Below are 18,391 nucleotides of genomic sequence, written 5' to 3' on the forward strand. Positions count from 1 at the left end.
CCCGCCAAAAAAAAGTTGAGAGCCACTGGATTAGATGGAAAAGCAGGTCTGGGGGGCTCAGGATCTATGTAATGCAGGAGACCAGGACATTTTCCTATTGCTACCCAACTGATGGACAACTCGGTGTACTCAATGACTCGCACATAAGAGAAGATGCCTCTCCTCTGAGACCTCCTATTAGCATTGTAGAACCAGCAGGAGCAAGTCCTGGGCTGTGGAACACCCCTCCTCCCTCGGTGGAGAGCCCCTTTGAGACCGTAGAAGCAGCTCTCTGGTGCCTCTTTCTGCCCTTCTGTGGCAGACCTCTGATTTCTCTGCTAAGCAACTTGGTTTCTGATTCAACAGATGTTCACTGAGAGTCTGGCCAAATCTTTTGCAGTGTTGTATGAGGAGATGCTCAAAGTAGGAGAGCGGTGCCTAGCGAAATCACACACACACACACATACACACACACACACACACACACACACACACACACACACGCTTCCAAACAAAAGCCAAAAGAAGACAGCGGATACATATATCAGTGGAGGACTTGTTTAGGCTATTATTCCAGGTTCTAGGTTCTAGTCTCAGGACCAGAGGAGTGAGGGAGACTGATATGAATACATGAATGTATGGAGAAGTCACAAACTACAAACCAGCATTAGACAAAATGGGAACTTCAAATGAGCTTCAGGAGACAAAGGAAATCGTAATGGCATTAGAGGAAGAAGAAACTTGAAGATACGGTTTTATTTTCCTCTTCTGAGCACTGTCTGACTCTCTAGGAGCGCTAACCTGGTCCAATTCAACCCGCCCACTTTACAGCAGCCTTCTTGACATGCTACAGATATTCCGGGCAGGAGCATCGTTTCTGCTCAGGATGCCTGCCCCTTTGAGGTCTCGTTATCTTCAACCCCCTCGGATTCAGGATGTGTCAGTATGGTTTGGCAGAGGGCAGGGCCAGGCTGTTTGACCAACCTGGAGTAAGGTCTAGCACATAGCAGGGGAGGTAAACAGTACCTTTGATGGTGACAGGGGATAGCCAGGGGATAGGCCAGGCTCAGTGCTGGGGACCTGAGAACCCAGCCCCTGGAGTGATCCGGGCGCTCTTGAAGGGGGGCTTTCTGTCCCAGAAGAAGGTGTTCTGTTCAAATCTGGTCCTCTCTTGGGGCGTCCCCTCCGAAGCATATCGGTTCTAGGTATGTGGATTGGTGGTCGGGCTGACGGGCGGATGGGCGGGGAAGGGACGGAGTGGCCGGACTCAAGTTCGCGCCTCCCTCCCTCCGTCCCCAGGTCAGCGGAAGCGATTATTCCTGCGGCGTCTGGCGGGGCTGGGGCGGGCTCGCACCTCAAGGAGACGTGGCCTCCCCGCGCCCACGCCTTTGATGATGCCGCCGCCCCCTCCCCGGCCCCGGGTGGCTATAACTGAAGGAGCACGGGGGTCACGGGAGGTGTCCGGGAGCCATGGCCGCAGCAGGGTCCCAACAACTCCAGTTTGCCGAGGGTGCTGTTTTCCCCGCCTTCCCGGCCGCGCACCCCGGAGGACCGCTGTTTCAGTCCACGCGCCCCGTCGCCGGGCTGCCCTCTGCGCCCCAGGACCCCCGCGCCCCAGCGGCCACGCCGTGCTTTCCAAGCGGAAGCCCGGGATCCACAGCGCAGACCCCCACCGGCCTGGATCCGCCCCGGCCCCCCAAAGGCGCGGCTGCCCCGTCTGCGCCCCAGCGCCGCAAGCGCACGTCGTTCAGCTCTGAGCAACTGCAGCTGCTGGAACTCGTCTTCCGCCAGACCATGTACCCCGACATCCACTTGCGGGAGCGCCTGGCCAAGCTCACGCTGCTCCCGGAATCCAGGATCCAGGTGAGTCGCGTTTGCAGGTGCGTGCTAGAGTGGAGGTTCTGGGGAATCAAAGGCTTGTTAAGTCATTTTTTTCGGGGTGGGGGGGGGTGGACAAGTTACTCTCTTTGAATCTTATACTAGACTACTAAATGGGGATGCCAGTAACGGCCCTGTTGCTGTGTAATTTGGGCTGCTAGGACGATTACTGACCCCCTCGAAAGGTACCCGCAGGAAGGCGATGGGAAGTAGTTGAGCACTTTTTCCAGTGTCCAGTAAGAAGACAAAGGAGGGGGCGTGGTCGTGAACCTTCCTCTGGCTTTGATTTTAAGTAGTAGAGCAGGGTTGGGTCACCAGGTACTTTAAGACAAGCAAGGGACTTCTTGTAACTTTGAAAAATCGAGTGCAAAGTGAGTTTATTGTCCGGAGTCATTTAGATTCAGAATTCTGAGGTTGCTGGAAGAAGCTGCCTCTCTCTCTCTCTCTCTCTCTCTCTCTCTCTCTCTCTCTCTCTCTCTCTCTCTCTCTCTGTGTGTGTGTGTGTGTGTGTGTGTAGTGATATTTCATTTATATTTTAATAAAGCTTGCCTGAAGATCAAGATCAGAGAGTAAAACAGCCACCCTAGTCAGCCTTATAGACCAGGGAGTGGTGACAAACACCCTTAATTCCAGTAGCCACACTAGTTGGTCAAAGAAACCGGGCGGTAGTGGTGCATGCCTTTATTCCCAGCTCTAGAGAGGAATATAAAATGGGAGGAGACAGCTCTCAGTCTCATTCTGAGGATTCCTGAAGGCAGGATCGCCATTTTCGGACTGAGGTAGAGGTAAGAGCCAGTGAGTGACTGTTTTGCTTTTCTGACCTTCAGGTTCAACCCAAATAAATACCTGTCTCTGGGTTTGTGTGTGTGTGTGTGTGTGTGTGTGTGTGTGTGTGTGTGTGTGTATGATTGAGACAGGTTCATGCTGCGTAGTCAGGCTGGATTTGCATTCATAGTCCTCCTGTCTCAGTTTCCTGGCTGCTTGGATTCCAGGTGTGTCTCCCCACACCGGGATTAGAAGCTTGCCTGCTTTTCTGTTAGTCTATGCCCAAATGCAGTTTTACATAGGAGACCTCATTTAATCCCAGGAGCATGTGGACCCCTTTCCCCCCCTGTACTTTGGGTAATTATTCAACTCTCTCTCTCTCTCTCTCTCTCTCTCTCTCTCTCTCTCTCACACACACACACACACACACACACACACACACACGCACACACACAGCATTTCTCTGTGTAGCCAGCCCTACCCGCCTCTGCCTCCCAGGAGTCCTGGAATTAAAGGTGTGCACCGCCACCCCCCCCAACGTCAACTGTCACTCTCAATAGCTGTCACCAGAGGCTTCCTAAGTGGGACACCTTCAGTATTCATAGAGAACTGGCTAAGAAATTTACACACAGAATTGAGATTTATTAAGGAAAGATACCTATTTGCTTTGATAGGGAAGTCCAGACATTCAAATATGGACTCTAAATAATTTAAATGTCTGTCACCAAAACCTTATTGCCTAGGGACTTTGGGGGCCTGTATTTTGTGACCTCTTTTCTCATCAGAAATGTCCCAAATAAAGTGTAGACAGAAGCTATGGGTGGGACATGCCTGAAATCGCAGCATTTACGAGCTAAAGGCAAAAGGATCAAGAAATTCAATGTCTTCCTTGCCTGTATATCCAGTTTGAGGCTAGCCTGGGCTCCAAAGATCCTGGTTTTATTTTCTTTTGGTGTTTGGTTTTTTGAGATAGGGTTTCTCTGCGTAGCTTTGGAGCCTGTAAGTGCAGATAGAACCAGCACCATTCCAGCTTTGCATCTGAGAGTGGCCGAGAAGATCTGGTGCTCTGACCATCAAACACTGGCTCAAATGCTTTCTGTAAACCACAGGCTCTTAGCAGAGAGTGTGGCTAATAATAGCTGGAATTTACATTGTTAGTTGTGAGCCAAGTGTTAGCGCCAGAAGGTCAAGCCAGTCTGGGGATACACTTTGTAGAGTGCTTGCCTAGCATGCATGGTACTATCCCAGCACCATAGAAACCAGGTGTGGTGGTGCGTGCCTCTAACCACAGCTCTGGGCAAGTGGAGGAAGGAGAATCAGGAGGTCAAGGTCAAGGTCATCCTTGGCTACTACCACCTGGGATGCTAGCTCAATAAAACTCCCCCCAAACCAACAACAAAAACTCCAACTCAGAGCAGCAGAGTCAGGTTGTCCTCCTGTCTCCCAGGTGTGGTTCCAGAACAGACGGGCCAAGTCCAGGCGCCAGAGTGGGAAGTCATTGCAGTCCTTATCATCAAGGCGGGAAGTGTTCCTCCATCACTCCGCTCCTGGGACTGAAGCGAGATGTCTGAAACCCCAGCTGCCCCTGGAGGCAGCTATGAACTGCCTTCCCGATGCCAGCAGGGCTGGAGGAGGCCTCTGTGCATCTGGTTCTCAAGGTCACAGTTTTGACACCTATTCACCTCTCTCCGAAGACATCGGCTCGAAGTTGGACTCGTGGGAAGAACATATCTTTTCAGCCTTAGGTAATTTTTGAGGATTCTGGAAGAGTTCAGGATGTACTCAGAGGGGTCTGGGAGATACGGACCAGAACGCTACTGTAACCCTGACTGGCCATGGCCTTGTTGATGATGCTTCTGGATTATTTCTCTTGAAGGTTTCTCCTCTTCACCGTGAGCCTTTACCTGTGGCTTTTTCTCGGTAGCCACCCATCCTTCCACTCAGGGGTACCTGTAAATCTCCAAGTCTGCGCATTCAATTTGGTCCATAACCCCCTGGTCTATTCTAATTGTTCAGACTGATGATTCAGAACTTGTTTTCTTTGTCAGAACCTTCAGCTTGACTCAATTTCCCCCTTTCCTTGGCAGCTGCTGTCTGCTCATGGCCTCTCCAGGACCTTCAATCTAGTCACTCTTTCTACCACATCCTAACTTTAACCTAATCACCCACATTTATCACCTTTTTTACTGAATCCTTTTTGTTTTGTTCTTGACCTTGCTGTGTGGCTAAGGAGGACCCTGAGCTCCTGTCCTCCTTCCTTCCTCTTCTGAGCACTGGGATTACTAGTGTGTGCCACCATGACTGGATGCTGCTGTTTTTGTTTAAAATTGTATGATATCCAGCAGATATATCCAAATCCAGCTGTTTGACACATGTATGACCTCACTTACATGTATGTCCTTTCTCTGTGGTGACACTTAGAATCCATGATTTTAGCCATTTTCAAGTATATGACATGTTGTTGCTAATTATAGCCGTTACCATAGATTTTTTCAACTTATTCTTTCTACCTGAAACTATGCATCCTAACCAGTGTCCCCTGCCCCTCACTTGGCTGCCATCTTTACACTCACCAGGAAGGACACTACATTCAAGTACTTTAAGGAGCCCCATGTCGCTCATTCCCCACTTACTCAGAAAAGAAATGGCTCTATTTAGAAATCGGTGGTAGCCTCCAGTTATCAAATTATAGAATCCTTTCAAGCATGCTCCCAATAAACGCATCATCCTTAGCTTACGCAAACCTTAAGATCATTCATCCACAGTATGCTTCTCTGTCTCACTCAATCCTTTCTGGTTGGGACTCAGTGAAAAAAATTTCTTTTTCAAAACAGCGCAGACTCCTACCTTTCGGAAACCTAACCTTTCTCTAGCCAGTATTAATGTTTGTACCGGTTACTTTGACCACCATTTTTCTTAGCACTTGTTACTACGTTTCCTGTGCAACAGTAGTGGATTACTAACTGTTTCTCACTAGTGTCCTCACGCAGAAATGAACCCCGTTTTGGGCAGCTGCTGAGGACATACTGAACGGCTGTGAGAACATTTCCAAGGGAAGTTTCTGCAAGTGCGGTGCATTGAGAATTTAAGTTAAAAGCTTATTTGTTGGGCTGCTGAGGTGGCTCAGCGGGGGTAAACATGTTTGCCACCAAGCCTAAGGACCCGAGTTAGATTCCCAGCATCCATGGCGGAAGGAGAGAAGTGACTTCTCAGGTTGGCTTCTGACTTACACATGGGTGCTGTGGTGTGCAACCACGCACATATGCAAAATCAGTAAATAAATGTAAGAAAAAAACTTTTAAAAAGCTTTTTGTATTGTTACTTTTCTATAGATGTGATAAAACACCATGAGCAGGGCAACCCAGAGAGCAAAGTGTTCAATTGGCCTTTCAGTTTCAGGTTAGTGTCCGTGATTGGGGACAGGAAGGCATGATGTCAGGAAGAGCTCACATCCTTGGGGATGGCCTCAAAGTCAGAAAACACATCCTTCCCACCAACTGGGAACCAACATATGAGCTATAGGGGTTCAGGCCACCACGCTTAGCTTTACTTGTTCAAAGTAGGTAACCCTCATGAGTATTCTGGTTTCAGATTTCTTTCTAGCTTTGCATTCCCAGTATTTGTATAAATGATGAAGTTAACTTAAGATCTGTTCAAATACTGATATGCTAGTTGGAGGGCTCACCATCAGAGCCTCACACCTAAAACTGTGACAATTTAGATGACAGTTTAGCCCAATCGAGATGACGCAAATCCAATGACAGGATGGAAAAGCTCTCAGAACACTTAATGGTACAGTCAGAATCCCTGTCAAAGAGGAGTCATGTAATCGGGCTGGAGAGATGGTGCAGCAGCTCAGAACACTTGCTGCTGTTGCAGAGGACCCAGGCTTGGTCCCCAGCACCCTCATGGTGGCTCACTGTCCTTCGTTCCAATTTCAAATCTGATGTTGTCTGGCCTCCTTGGGCACCAGGCACACAAACGGTGCATATATGAACACACAGGCAAAACAGCCATACACACAAAAAAAGAGAGAAAATAAGAATGGTTCACGGTCACAGAACTTAAATACAGCAATGATCACGATTCAAAGGTAGGATGACTTCAGTCCACTTCAACCTCAGTCTTCTCCTTTGTCATGTTGATCCTTTTAGTTAGGACTAAGAAATGGAACCCATTTAAAAGAAGGCCCCTAATCAGAATTTCCATATGCAAGCTATTATCTTTCGAAGTTGTCACAGAAAAACACACATTTGTTCCAGTGACAATAATGGTGCTTAGACACTTACTGGCTAATTCATCACACACGCTATTTAGTGCCTGTGGTCAGGCGAGTGCTCAGTGTCATAAGGATTTAGAATAAAATACAGTAAAGCCCAAAATAGTGCCCCTTTATGGAGCAGAGACAAACATATATATATATTTCACAGCAGATATAGCTATGTGTATGTATGTGTGTGTATATATATATATATACATATATATACACATATATATATGACATATAAAATCTCTGTGAGATATAAAATCAGAGTTACTGCTCATGCTGGGAGAGGTAGGTTGTCTGAGGCACTTCTGGCTGTGCTGTGGTCAAAAACTCCCCCTAGGGAAAAGCGCTGCTGCCGTGAGGTCAGTTAGAATGGAACAAAGCCCGGCCTGCGGCCGAAGGCCCCAGTGGAGAGGCAGTGAAGTGGAGGCTGGACTGGAGGTCTGCTCAGACTTCTGAATTTGTCCCAGGGGTCGTAGACTTTAAAGGGATTCCTAGACAGGGATAACATGACCAACTCTGAATTTTAAGAAGCCACCCTGGCTGAATGTGGAGGTGAGTAGTGCTGAGAGCTTAGTGGAGGGAGAGATGGCTGTGCCGTCCCAGCTGCAGACGGTGGCGGTGGAGTGAGTGGCAGTGATGGGATAGATTCAAAGCTGGGGCGGAGGCCGTGTCTGTAATCCCAGCACACGGGAAGTGGAAGCAAGAGGATCAGAAAGTTCAAGGCCATTTTCAGTTATAAGCAAGTCTGAGGCCAGCCTGGCTACAGGAGACCTGAAGAAGGAGAAATTTGTTTCATGTGTGGTGCTGGTACCGTGGGCCTCACATGCACCCCGTGTCTGAGCCTTGGGCCTCCTCATACACGCCAGGCAAGCACTCTGTCTCCAAGCCATCCCGAGGTCCCCTTTTTAACTCTGAGACAGGGTCTCACCAAGTTGCCCAGACTGGTCTTGAATTCACTCGGTAGCCCAGACTGACCATGAACTTGTGATCCTTCTGTCTCAGCCTCCCAAGTAGCTGGGATTATGGGCCTACCCTCACCAGGCCAGCTCAATAAAGAAAACTTAATAGGTATATCTGCTTTTACATTCTCAGTGAATTTGACTGTTGACTCCATCTGGCCCTGGGAGCTTCTGTAAAGCCACAAACGCGTGCTCAGCAGGGACAGGATTATTCAAGAAAAGGTGCAGCTGACTCAAAACCACTCCTCTAATTAGACAATGCTAACAGAAACAAATCCAGCTATATTCTCAGGCACAGACTCTGCAACCCTCCAGCACTGAAGGACACACAGTGCTATAAGATGAGGTCTGACTTAAGTGTGACAAGTGAGCTTTAAACAACGTATAACAAACATTAAAAACCATTTACCTACTTCTAGGCAGAACATACTAAATTCAGTCTTCTGCTAGGTTCATAGCATAAGAGAAATAATTTACTTGCTTAGTGTTTCCACAGTGACTTACTAACAGACGAAAACCAAAGCAAACCACCTCTCCCTGAAGTAACACTGGATGGTGTTGTTTTTCAAGATGATTAGAGCTGGGCATGGTGGGGTGTGTCTTGAGTTCCAGCAGCAAAGCGTGCTTGGGCAACATAGTGAGGATCTGTCTTAAAATAAGCAACATCAACAAAAACATAAAAGGCCTGGTGACTGATCTGTAGTATTATCTCCTAAAACTTAGTGGAGACTGCACTTCTTGAAAACATTTTTAAAAAATTGCTTTTTGAGACAAGTTCTCTCTATGTAGAACAGGGTAGCCTTGAACTCACAGAAATGCACCTGCCTCCACCGGGTCCCAAGTGCTGGGATTAATGGAGTGCACCCCCACATTTGGATATAAAAACCAATATTACTTTTACTTATTTGTGTGTGTGTGTGTCTGCACCAGTCACAGGATCACAGGACAGCTAACAGAAATCAGTTCTTTCCTGGCACCACGTGGGTCCCAGGGATCAAGCTCAGACTGCCAGACAGGCACTAAGCACTTCTCACCTGCTGAGCTCTCTATTTCATCAGCCTTCCGAAACACTTTAAATAGAATTAATAATTGTAATAAAATGAGAATGCAGATATTAAATTTCATAGATAGATTTATTTAGAATTACAAATATTAAGAATAAAAGATTTATGCATTTCTTAATTAACATAACAGTTTAGCTAAATATAAACTCTGCACTAAAGATCTGCAGTGGCCCAATACCAACAAAGAACACGGAAGCGCTTTTAAACTATACAAAAATTTCAAATGGAAAATAATCTTATTTCAGTTTTATTGTACATTAATATACAAAAAGCCTCATTTTATGAGACATCAAAGAATCAGAATCACCTCTATAGTTATATTTTAAACTCCAAATCTGAAAACAATTATATTTTGGCTTTATAATATTCTATATTAAAACAAAAATTTTAAAATACATACTTTTTACAAGATTATTTTAGGCAGGGTTTTTTCTTAAAAAAAGAAAAAACAGAACCAAACAAGAAAAAACTAAAACAAAACCTCTCTCTGTAATTCAAACCGGTCATATGCTTTCCTTATAAAATATTTTTACTTTATAAATTGTGTACTGTTGGATTTTAACCAGTAATCTGGTTTAAAGTTGTGCAAATAAACAAAAAATATGAAAATAGTGTATAATCAGTCTTTTTTAAAATAAATCTAACAATAGCACTTTTTGCCCTGAATCATGGAAAGGCATGTCAAGTCCGCTTGCCGAAATCCAGCATTCTAGAATACAGTTCTTCCCGCTCCTTCATTTTCTTCTGATAAACAAAGAAGTTTTTTATAAATTATGATAAATTAAAATATTATTATAAATTGATCTATAGAACCATGTCATACTGTCAGTATATGTACCATATACTCAAGTCCGTGTTTCCCTCCATATTCCAGTGGCTTCCTTGAGACTAGGACGACTTCCCACACTCACAATGTATATTTTGAAGCCTGAGACATAATGGTCAACTAAATCCACTGGACCAGTCGGTGATTTTCAGACGGATTCCATCCTGCACGGAAAAGACCATGCTTCTCTGCGTTCTCTGTCACAGGAGTCGTTTGCATGTGCTGAGCAGAATTCATGCATGTATAAAAATGGTGAGCACGCTCCTTCATGAAATCGTATATTCAGATAGTTTCAGGTTAAAAATATTTGCTGATAAACATGAAATATAAGCAACACTACTGCATCTGGATAATAAAAGCACAATAAATAAATGCTGGTCGGCACAATGCTGGTTTAAGAAGCAGTACAGTGTATTAAAAAGCCGTATCTGGATGACAGTTCCCTGGTTTTCCAGCACATAGGTTATCTGGTGTTGGAAGCTTAGATTAAGGAAAAAGACTCCTCAGACCGAGGTCTTGTGCAGCTGGGTACCAGATCTCCTGTGCTCAGTCTCTGTTGGTGTTGTTGGCCGCAAAGGCATGTAAGTTTCCCATCTGGCTCAGGCCACTCTGGATATGTGCAACATGGATTTCCACATTATTCTGGAAACAACTAAAGAAAGAAGAAACAAGGCTAACTATCACAAAATTAAGAAAAACAAAAAAAAATTCATTATTATTATGTGTGTTCCAGGCATAAATGTGGTAGGCAGAGGATAAATCTGTGGAGTGGTTTTTTTTCTTTTCTTTTTTGAGACAGGGTTTCTTGTGTAATAAACTGGCTGTCCTGGAACTCACTTTGTAGACCAGCGTGGCCTTGAACTCAGAGATTTGCCTGCCTACGCCTCTGACTCCAGGGATTAAAGGTGTGTGCCGCCACCACCACCTGGTGGAGTCTGTTCTTTCTATCTGTTTTCATTGGGTTGGGGGACTGAGCTCAGGTCTCCAGGCTTGGGTGACAAATGCCTTTACCCACTGAGCCACCTTGGCCACCCTAAGCATATTCATTCATTACTGTGTGTGAGCATGCATACCCCGGCACACGTAGAGGTCAGAAGACAATTCTGTTAAATCGGCTCTCTCCATCCACCTGTATGTGGGTTCTGGGGACTGAACTCGGGTGGCCAGGCTAGCGAGGCAAGTGCTTTACGGCTGCGACAGCCCGTGAACTCAAGGAAAGCTTTTTTTTCTTTTTTCCTAAGGGAGGCTTAATTTTAGTTAGCAAATAGCTGTTTCTTAGAAAACAGCTAAGAAAATGCCTCCTGGGTAGGAACAGATCTGTTTCAGTGCTTGTGGGAAAGTCTGCTTAGGAGCAAGGAAGTGTCAGGGCTACAGAAGCCGAGGAGACACTGCTAAGCTCTACAACAAACCAAAACCAAACATTATGTCCTGATGCCTTCATACAGAGAGCTTGTGTGAAATGTCTGTTTTGTCAACAGAATGAACATAAGTGAAAACTTTTCAATATATTTAAAGGATAAACAACTACACAAATAAGCAAAATTCTTAAAACATCTACCAAAAAAATCATTACAATTTAAACACAAAACAATTATTGTATACCTAATCAAATTACCTGATATTAGAAGCATCTATTGTATTCTTGATGTCATTTAATGAATCTGTAAGTGATTTGAATTCAAAGGAATTCAGGTCTCCTCCCTCTGCTAGACACTACAGGGAAAAAATGTTTCAAAATTTAATTAAATTTTATTTTAAATATAGACACAAATAGATAACAAACTAATAGTTTGCTTAGTATTAAAAAAAACCCATAAACCTATTTTCTCTGAAATTTACCTTAATTTGTAGTAAAATAGCTGTAAGCCTGGCAATTAAGTCTGTCAGATTTTCATTTTCAACACAGGGCTGTCCTGAGGAGGAGTTGGCTTGCCGGACGATTTCCTGGGCTTCTTCTTCACACCTGCGTCTCAAGTCTGTTGGCTGATCAGCAGGCTGGAGTCCCTGGTCTGGTGCAAGCTGAACATGGAGGAGTAAAACATGAGATGCGTTCTGACAAGACCATGTGTGTGTGGGCACAGATGTACCATGGCACACATGCGGAGGTCAAGGACAACTGGGGAATCAGCTGTTTCCTTCTACCACCTGGGAGTAATGCCCTCCATGTAGGTTTGCTGCGTGAGCTGTCACTAGACTGCATTTGCACGTTTCTGGCAGGAGTAGCAATGTGATGCATCAAGGCTGGGAGACCATGTGTTCTTCTATCTATGTGAGATGTGTTTCTCTGCTGCTACGTAGTGAGCTCTCTGCCAGATTTCCCCTTTGTAATTAATATTCACAAAGACTCTGAGGCTACATAAAGCTCTTATTTGACATCACACTTTTCTTTCCAGCTTGGGCATCCAATGATGAGCCTTGTTTATGTCAATCATTACTATGGCTGTTGTCAAATGTTATGTTTGTTTATTTATTTTGGTTTTTTGAGACAGGGTTTCTCTGTGTAGCCCTGACTGTCCTGGAACTCACTCCGTGGACCACGCTGACCTTAAATTCACAGAGATCTGTCTGCTTCTGTGTCCCAAGTGCTGGGATTAAAGGTGTACATCACCATCACCTGATATTTGCTTATTTTTAATAATTTATTTATTTTTATGTGCATTGGTGTTTTGCCTGCATGTCTGTCTATGTGAGGGTGTTGGATTCTAGAGTTACAAACAGTTGTGAGCTACCATGTAGGTGCTAGGAATTGAACCCAGATTCTCTGGAAGAGCAACAAGTACTCTTAACTGCTGAGCCATCTCTCCAGCTCCGTATTTTTAAATTTATTGTTGTTATGATTACTGTATGAGTGTGCTTATGTGTGTGTGTTATATGCACCATGTGCATACATGTGCCCAAAGAGGCCACAGGCATCAAATGCCCTGAAACTGGAGTAACAGGTAGTTGTGAGCTGCTGAATTGGATACTGAGAACTGAACTCAGGTCCTTTGCAAGAAAGTAAGTAAGTGCTTTTAACCACTGAGCCACCTCTCCAGCTCCATGTGTCTTTTCTTTTTTTCTTTTTCTTGGGAGACAGGGTTTCTCTGTAGGATTGATTGATTGATTGATTGATTGATTTTGAGACAAAGTTTCTCTATGTAGCTCTAGCTGTCCTGGAACTTACTCTGTAGGCCAGGCTGGCCTCAAACTCACAGAGATCTGCCTGCCTCTGCCTCCCGAATGCTGGGATTAGAGGTATGCACCACCAATATCCAGTTCATGTGTTTTTCCTTGATCATTCTGTCTTTATTTTTTGAGACAAGGTCTCTCATTAACCCAGAACCTCATCAACTTGGCCAGGCTGGCTGGTCAATAACAGGACTTCACCTGGCTCTGTGTCCACCACTTTCCCAACTTGCCAATAATAGGATTGCAGGTTTATATCACTATTCCTGACTTTTGAGTGGGTACTGAGGATTTGAACTCAGATCCTTATGCTTGAGTGGCAGGCACTTTACCAACTGAGCCATCTCAACCGAAGTTGGCACCTTTAGAAGAACTTTCCCTTAAAAATGGATGAGTATCAGTATGCATCAATTCTGTTGATTCCATGGACTCTAAAGTTCTTTATTCTGAGGCTCAGATCTGGCCAGCAGAACTCTGTGATGACTCCTTTTGAAGTGACCACATAGTCTGGGGTCCATTTTCCTGGCATAGTAAATGGTCCCTATTTATCTTCTGCTCTTTATGTCTTAGGTCCCAAGACTGCCTGTCTTCAAGCATCCCTTTTCCTTTACTGGAGATAATGTTGGCAACAAATCTGGCTGTGAGCTGTGTTCTTTGCTGCTAGGATAGCACGGCTCCTAGGCTAAGTACACACACACATTCACTTATGCCTCTAGTATGAACAAGCCACGAATACATACGGGCTTCCTTTGCCAATCTAACACCTCAGGATCTAGTTTCTCCTCTCACAACTTGGTTCTCCCACAGTGAGAAATTTGGCTCCCATTACCCCAATATACTCACTTGCTCAGCCCTAGAATACACATAAGTTTCAGGATTGCTACTTCATGATACTATGAGAATACAGCCTTACTAGTGAGTTTAGAGTCTGGTTTAGATTAAAGGAATATGGTAAACACACTAAGTCTCTGCCATCTCAATCGATCTCTGTCCTCTTTAGGGTTGTGTTTGTGTTACTATTGAATATAGCTGGTTTCTCTCTCACTGCAGTCACTTGTAGAGTTTACTCTTTGTGTAAGTGTTTCTATGTGTGGATATGTGTGTAGAGGCCAGAGACCAACACCAGGCATCCACCTCAGTTGTTTCCACCTTATCTCCTGAGCCAGTCTATCCCTGAACCTGAAGCTTGCTGACTCATCTGGACTGACTGGCTACAGTGCCCCAGGAGCCCACCTGTTTCTGCTTCCCAAGCACTGAAATGACAAGCATGGCTCCCCATGGTGCTGAGTGTCAACACAGTCTGCATGCTTGTACAGTAAGGTACTTTACCAAAAAACGTCCTCACCCCTTGTTTTGCTCTGCCTGGTTTTGTGGTGCTATGGATCAACTCAGGGCCTTGAGCAAGCTATGCGAGCATTCTGCTATCGAGCTACACCACAATCACAGTTTACTTATATTTGCTGGGGAAACATTCAGGTACATGCTACTCTCTAATACTATCCTATACTCAAACTAGTCTGTGGCTTTATTCTTTCTATAGAAATAGTAAGCAGTAAACATGAATTTTATTTTCACACATTTCCTATTTCAAAAGTCAAGTGCTTACCCCTGCTCCACAAAGTTCCCCCCCTCTTTCTCTCTCTCTCACACACACACAGAGACAGAGAGAGAGAGAGAGAGAGAGAGAGAGAGAGAGAGAGAGAGAGATATTTGTACTCTGCTTCTTTATTGAGACGTGTCCTCATCATGTTCACTGTGTTACCCAGGTGAGCTTCGAGCTCCTGGGCCTATCCTTTATCTTCTTGCCTCGGATTCTAGAATAGCTTGGGTTGCAGGGCTGTGTCGCCACACTAGCTTGTGTGCTTTACTTTTTTTCTTTAAACTTAATAAATCCTAGAGAACCAATGAGATGGCTTGCCCCTTAAGCTGATGACCTGAGTTCAATGCCAGAACCCATGGTAAAAGGAGTATACTGGAAAGTTGTCCTCTAACTTCATATGTGGGCCTACATGTCCACATACATGCATGCACACAATTCTGATGACAATAAAACTAAAAATATCCTGCAAATTACTTTATATCAGGAAGATGGTTTCTTTTTCTTCCTTTCTTTTTAGTTTTTATTTTATGTGTATGAATGTTTTTGCCTACATGTATGTCTGTGTACCATGTGCATGCCTGGTGCCTGTGAAGGTCAGAGAGAACACTGGATCCATTACAGATGTTTGTGAACCATCATGTGGTGCTGGGGATTGAAATTAGGTCTTTTGTATGAGCAAATGTTCATTATTTGTTTTATTTATTTATTTAAAAAAGTATTTATTATGCAGTGTTCTGCCTGCATGTATCCTTGCAGGCCAAAAGAGGGCGCCAGATCTCATTACAGATGGTCGTGAGCCACCATGTGGTTGCCGGGAATTGAACTCAGGACCTCTGGAAGAGCAACCAGTGCTCTTAACCTCTGAGCCATCTCCTCAGACCGTTTTGCTGAAACTACACAGAAACTACACAGGGTTTCTCTGTGTAGTTCTGGCTGTCCTAGAACTGGTACTATAGATCAGGCTGGCCTCAAACTCAGAGAGATTCTGCCTCAGAAAGTGCTGGGATTAAAGGTGTGCGCCACCATGTCCAGCTGCAGTAAGTGCTCTTATAACCACTGAGTCAACATTCCAGCTCTTCTTTGGTCCTTCTTACGGAAGCATAGTACTATGTGAAGGATCCCATAAATTATTTGGTCAACTTCCTAAGAGTTGGAAATTTAAGTGTTTTTCAAATGTGTGCAGTTATTAATAATGCTGCAGTGAATAATCTTACTCTCTTAACACCTTAAACATTTGTAGCTGAAGTATATATAAATACACAAAAGTATCAAATCATAAAACATGAAAGTTACTGAGTTTTTCCAAGTTAAATATGCCTGAGAAATGAGTGATTAGTGATCAGCAACTTCCAGTGTTGCCTGGCAGAGGGCATCCCCAGCCTGACTTCCAGCCTCATAGCCCAGCTTTTGCTGGTGTTTGCTCACTGCAAAATAGAATCATACAATTTTTTATTCTTTTGTGTCTGACACTGTTCAAAGAGTTACACAGTAATTGAATTCTTTAATTTTTATTGTAAGTAGCACTCCACTGTGTAATGATAACACATTTACTGATCCATTTTAGTATTTATAGGCACTTGCAGTTTCTGAATTTGGGGGGCGGGGTGGGCAGTGTTTTTTATTTTGGCTTGGGTTTGGTTTTGGTTTTTCAAGACAGGGTTTCTCTATGTAGCCCTGGCTGGCCTGGGACTTGATCTGTAGACCAGGCTGGCCTTGAACTCGTAGAGTTGCCTACCTGTGCCTCTCAAGTGCTGGGACTCAATGTGTGCACCACCACCACCCAGTTTTTTCTTTTCCTGATTTTTTTAAAAATTATTTTATGGCCAGGCAGTGGTGGCGCACACTTTTAATCTCAGCATTTGAGAGGCAGAATCTCAAATGTGAATTTGAGGCTAGCCTGGTCTACAGAGTGAGTTCCTGGACATGCTCCAAAGCTACAGAGAAACTCTGTGTTCAAAAAAAAAAAAAACAAAACAAACAAAAAGTATTTTATTATTGTAATTTATGTGCATGTTTTGGCTACAGGTGTGTATGTACAACACATGTGTGCCTGATACAGATGAGGGTGTCTGATCCCTTGGAACTGCTGTTTTGATGATTGTGAACCTCTGTGTGGGTTCTGGGAAACAAACTTGGGTCCTCTAGAACAGCAAACAGTGCTTTTAACTACTGGAGCCATCACTGCAGCTTCAAGTTTCTGATTTTTAAATTTTATCTATTTATTTTGGCACCCAGTTTCTGATTCTGGGTGGTAACAAGGAATGAACGAACATTCTAGTATATTCCTTTCGGTAAATATGTGTTCAACTGTCTGTGTGTATTAAGGAGTAAAACTGCCAAGTCAAAGAGCTCCGGTTTATTATTTCTTTAAATCGATGCTCTACTTCAAGAGCTTTGTGGAAATCAATTCACTTCACTTCAGTGGGGCCCTGGGGATGACACAAAGACCGATGCATATGCCCTGTCTTTATGTGCCATTCTGTTATGGAAGTCTCTTGAACCCTGTGGGCTATACCTCCGGAAAGTTGCTGGTCAGGGCAGGAAGTCTATTTACTAGAACAAGTCACTGATGGACAGGTAGCAGACAACTACCAAAAAATTAGAAATAAATAATGATGCAGATAAGCACAGTGGTATGCACTGCAATCCTAGGACTGAGGAAGTGGAGGTGCAAAGACTGTGAGTCCAAGCCTGGGTTATAAAGTAATACTGTATTATTAAAGCTAAGGCACTAGGAATATAGCTCAGTGGCAAAGAACTTACCTAGAATATGCAAAGCCCTGGTTATATCATTACTGGAAACATGAAGGGGGGCACTAGGTAGGGAGTATGAATAAGAATGGATGGCTAAAAGAACAAGCACAGGTGACTACGATTCACTCTCTTAGTTCAGTTCAAATAACTTGACATCATCTATGACAGATGTTTGGGACTTACCAATATGGTGATTAGAATCTCCTATTACAATTATAGGGGGCTTTACTAGACACACAGTCTCAAAGAATGCAAAGGTAGAAGCATTCCAAATTTATCACAATAACACTTTGTAGTAAGAGCTTCAAATTTTAGGTGACGGTTGAACTATGCTACTATTTATAATTACACGTGAATGAAAAATTTCCCAAACTCCTGTGAAATTCACAGTTCTAAGATACAGCTGAAAGGAGGAAACAAAGTATGATTGCTGAGAGAACACACGCTGTCTGAAAAAGAGAAGGTCTAAAAAAAGAAGCCGTGTGGTGGTGGTGCATGCCTTTAATCCCAGCAGTCGGGAGGCAGAACAAGTTCAAGGATAGCCAGAGCTACACAGAGAAATCCGGTCTTGAAAAACCAAATGGGGGGGGGTCATCTGGGGAGATGGCTTGGTGGTTTAGAGCATTGTTTTTGCAGAGATTTCAGGTTTGGTTCCCAGCACGCATACTGTGACTCACAACCACCTGCAACTCCAGTTCCAGGGAAGCCAAAGCCCTCTCTGACTTATGGAGGCACTCACTGGGCATGCACATGGTGCACATATACAGGCAAAACACACACACACATAAATAAAATAATAAATCTAAGGGAGGAGACTGGAGAGATAGCTCAGTGGTCAAGTGCATTTGTTGCACTTGCAGAAGACCCAATTTCAGTTCCTGTCACCCCATGGTGGCTAATAACAATCTATAATTCCAGTTCCAGAGGATTTGATACCTTCTCTGGCATCCAATGGCCCCAGGCACACACATGGTGCAGAAGCATATGCATAGGCAAAACACCCATACAGTTAAAAAAAAATCATAGTAAACAAAAATAGGGTTTCTGGGATAGTGGAATTAAGAGTTAATTGTTCTGGCAGACACAGTGATGCATGTCTGTCTGTAACTCCAGCACTTGGGCTAGAGGAGG

At 44.2% G+C, this 18,391-nt stretch overlaps 2 protein-coding genes across 4 annotated transcripts in view; one reads left to right on the forward strand and one right to left on the reverse strand.

Annotated features, from left to right (window-relative positions):
* Positions 1 to 1,344: 1,344 nt before the first annotated feature.
* Positions 1,345 to 5,870, forward strand: Mixl1 (Mix paired-like homeobox). 2 transcript variants are annotated; one of them, XM_048436384.3, is made up of 2 exons: positions 1,345 to 1,846; positions 4,050 to 5,870. In XM_048436384.3, the coding sequence occupies exons 1-2, from the start codon at positions 1,450 to 1,452 to the stop codon at positions 4,376 to 4,378; spliced, it is 726 nt and encodes a 241-aa protein (XP_048292341.3). In that variant the 5' UTR covers positions 1,345 to 1,449; the 3' UTR covers positions 4,379 to 5,870. The 2 variants fall into 2 exon arrangements, with proteins under 2 accessions (XP_048292341.3, XP_087762099.1); XM_087905973.1 differs by having other exon boundaries at positions 1,345 to 1,842; positions 4,070 to 5,870.
* A 3,095-nt stretch (positions 5,871 to 8,965) lies between these two features.
* Positions 8,966 to 18,391, reverse strand: part of Lin9 (lin-9 DREAM MuvB core complex component) — a 48,000-nt gene continuing 38,574 nt past the window's right edge. For both annotated transcript variants that reach the window (XM_085687620.2, XM_085687622.2), the window contains 3 exons: positions 11,581 to 11,760; positions 11,357 to 11,454; positions 8,966 to 10,393 (listed from right to left, as the gene is read on the reverse strand). In XM_085687620.2, coding sequence (XP_085543746.1) covers positions 10,288 to 10,393; positions 11,357 to 11,454; positions 11,581 to 11,760 — 384 coding nt within the window. In that variant the 3' untranslated portion in view covers positions 8,966 to 10,287. The remainder of the gene's footprint in view (positions 10,394 to 11,356; positions 11,455 to 11,580; positions 11,761 to 18,391) is intronic.

Source organism: Myodes glareolus, chromosome 5, assembly GCF_982192425.1.
Source record: "Myodes glareolus chromosome 5, mMyoGla1.1, whole genome shotgun sequence".
Lineage (NCBI taxonomy): Eukaryota > Metazoa > Chordata > Mammalia > Rodentia > Cricetidae > Myodes > Myodes glareolus.